This window comes from Mastomys coucha, unplaced genomic scaffold, assembly GCF_008632895.1.
Source record: "Mastomys coucha isolate ucsf_1 unplaced genomic scaffold, UCSF_Mcou_1 pScaffold22, whole genome shotgun sequence".
In the NCBI taxonomy this organism is placed as follows: domain Eukaryota; kingdom Metazoa; phylum Chordata; class Mammalia; order Rodentia; family Muridae; genus Mastomys; species Mastomys coucha.
Window position 1 is genome coordinate 118312193 of NW_022196905.1, and position 2500 is coordinate 118314692.

At 50.6% G+C, this 2500-nt stretch overlaps 1 protein-coding gene across 2 annotated transcripts in view; it reads left to right on the plus strand.

The window, feature by feature from the left end:
• The window catches only part of Ddx55 (DEAD-box helicase 55), a 16703-nt gene that overhangs the window by 3321 nt on the left and 10882 nt on the right, over nucleotides 1-2500 (plus strand). The window contains exons 4-6 of one of the 2 annotated variants that reach the window (XM_031337959.1): nucleotides 845-936; nucleotides 1050-1112; nucleotides 2070-2219. In XM_031337959.1, the coding sequence (XP_031193819.1) occupies nucleotides 845-936; nucleotides 1050-1112; nucleotides 2070-2219 (305 nt within the window). The remainder of the gene's footprint in view (nucleotides 1-844; nucleotides 937-1049; nucleotides 1113-2069; nucleotides 2220-2500) is intronic. The other variant, XM_031337961.1, reaches the window with a different exon arrangement.

Below are 2500 nucleotides of genomic sequence, written 5' to 3' on the forward strand. Positions count from 1 at the left end.
TTGAGACAGGGTTTCTCTGTGTAGTCCTGGCTGTCTTGGAACTCACTCTGTAGACAGGACTGGCCTTGAACTCAGTAATCTACCTGCTTCTCTCTACCAAGTGCTGGAATTAAAGGCGAGTGCCACCACTACCAAAGCCATACTTCTAAAGCCTTCCCAAACAGCTGCCACCAACTGGGGACCAAGGGGACAATTGCCAGAGATTACAGAGGGCATCTCATTCAAATAGCCAAGTAATTAAATGCCTCTGGTGCAGTGATGTGTTGTCAGGCACAACCGTATGACATTATGGCATACAGAGAAAATACGGGTGGGGTGTCAGTTCTTTCAGGCCTGAGCTGCAGTGCTGTAGGCCATGGGTTCACAGTGAACCATGACAGATGACATTAGGTTTTGTTTGTCACCCACTCCTTGGTTGTTTTTTATTAAAAAAATATTTAATTAATTTATTTTTTATGTGCATGGGTGTTTTGCCTGCATGTATGTCTGTGCCCCTGGTGCCTGCAGAGGCCATCAGATCCTCTGGAATTGGAGTTATAGATGGTGGTGACTTCCATGTGGGTGTTGGGAATTGAACCTGGGTCCTTTGGAAGAGGGGTCAGTGCCCTTAACCTCTGAACTGTCCGTGTGGCCCTGTGTTGATGACTTGTTTATTTTGTGAGGCCGGGCCGTGTTCATGATAGGCAAGTGCTCTGCCTCTGAGCTGCCCTTCAAAGCCCTTGACTTGATGAGCCTGTTGAAAGACATTCCAGAAACTGCTAGAGGGTGGAGGTACAGGGCTCATGGGATTCACCTTGGGGCTCATGTGCTACTGACCCTGGGGTCTCCCCCTCCCCGTGGGCAGGTAGGAGCCATCGTTATCACCCCAACTCGGGAGCTGGCCATTCAGATTGATGAGGTCCTGTCACACTTCACGAAGCACTTCCCGCAGTTCAGGTGATTGGTGCAGGGCCCTGGAGGTGGCCCTTGGGGTGATGGGTGCCAGGGATCCTTACAGGCCTGGATTGCTATCTTGCTAGACTTGCTCCAAGTCCCATTTCCTGTTTCAGCCAGATTTTGTGGATCGGAGGCCGGAACCCTGGAGAAGATGTGGAGAGGTTCAAGCAGCATGGGTGAGCCCGAGAGTCCCTGCTCTTGCCCTGTGCTCTTGCCCTCAGCTGAGACACTTTGTGGTAGACCTCAGGCTCACAGTCGGCCCTTGGGGACCTGCCAGCCTCCTGGTCGCCTTGGCTGTGTGGACACTTCATAGGCTACATAGGCTCCCGCTGTCTTGGGAGTCAGGGCAGGTGTGTCAACAGCCTGGCTGCAAACACCTGGTGCCCCTAGTTCTCATCTGCTGCTGGGCCTTGTCTAGCAAGTTTGGCTGCTATTGCTGGCCAGCTAGTGAATATTCCAAGTATGCATGTGTCTTTAGATTTATTTCAACTGTTCCTTGTAGTCTACATTTTGCAAAAATGTGTTATAGGTGGGCAGTGTGCAGGGGCACATTAGGCCCTCAGTCTGCTGGTCCAGCTTCCTCCTCTTCCTTCCTTTCCTCCTCTTCTCCTTTTCTTCTCCCTTATTCCCTCTCTCTCCCTCTTGCTCCTTCCCTATTGGGAGCTGGGATTTGAACTCTTGTCCTCATGCATATCAGATAAGTCTATGCCACTGAGCTACCCTGGCCCCAGTCTCCTTCCCTCCTTACCATTGTGTTCCTTGATATAGTGCACTGCTTCAGGTCAGAGGTCAGCCTGAGTCATGTGGGCCATGTGTTGTTGTGTTGCAGTTTCTCTGCTGGACAGTGATGACAGAGATAGTATACAGTAGGAATAAAGGTGTGGCTGTGTGCAAGCCTTGAGTCTACAACACAGGTGGCCAGTGAGGCCTGTGGGATAGAACTTGCACACTTTGCCAGAGTCCTGGCCTGTAATCTCGTCCTTCTCTCACCCGGCCCTTGCTGTTCCTACCCTGCCATCGTTCTGCCAGGGATTTAGACGGTTTTGCAGGGTGGGCACTTGGGATGTTGGTAACTGTCATCCATGTTTCTGAGATCCAGAGCTCACTGGTAAATGGGAACTTTCTTTCCAAAGCGGGAACATCATTGTGGCAACCCCAGGCCGCCTGGAGGACATGTTCCGGAGGAAGGCTGAGGGTCTGGACCTGGCCAGCTGTGTGAAGAGCTTGGACGTGCTGGTGCTGGATGAGGCAGACAGACTGCTTGACATGGGCTTTGAGGCAAGGTACTAGAATGTGGGCTTCCCAGAGGTCGGTGAGCCTGGGAGAGGGCAGGCCTTCTGCATTGCCTCAAACCTAAGGACTATTGTTATTACCCTGCATTAGCATTTCAGACTTCAGGTCCGCTCTCATAGCTTAATTCCAGTTCTTTTATTTTTTTTTTTATTTTTTTTAAAGATTTATTTATTTATTATATGTAAGTACACTGTAGCTGTCTTCAGATGCACCATACGAGGGCGTCAGATCTCATTACAGGTGGTTGTGAGCTACCACGTGGTTGCTGGGA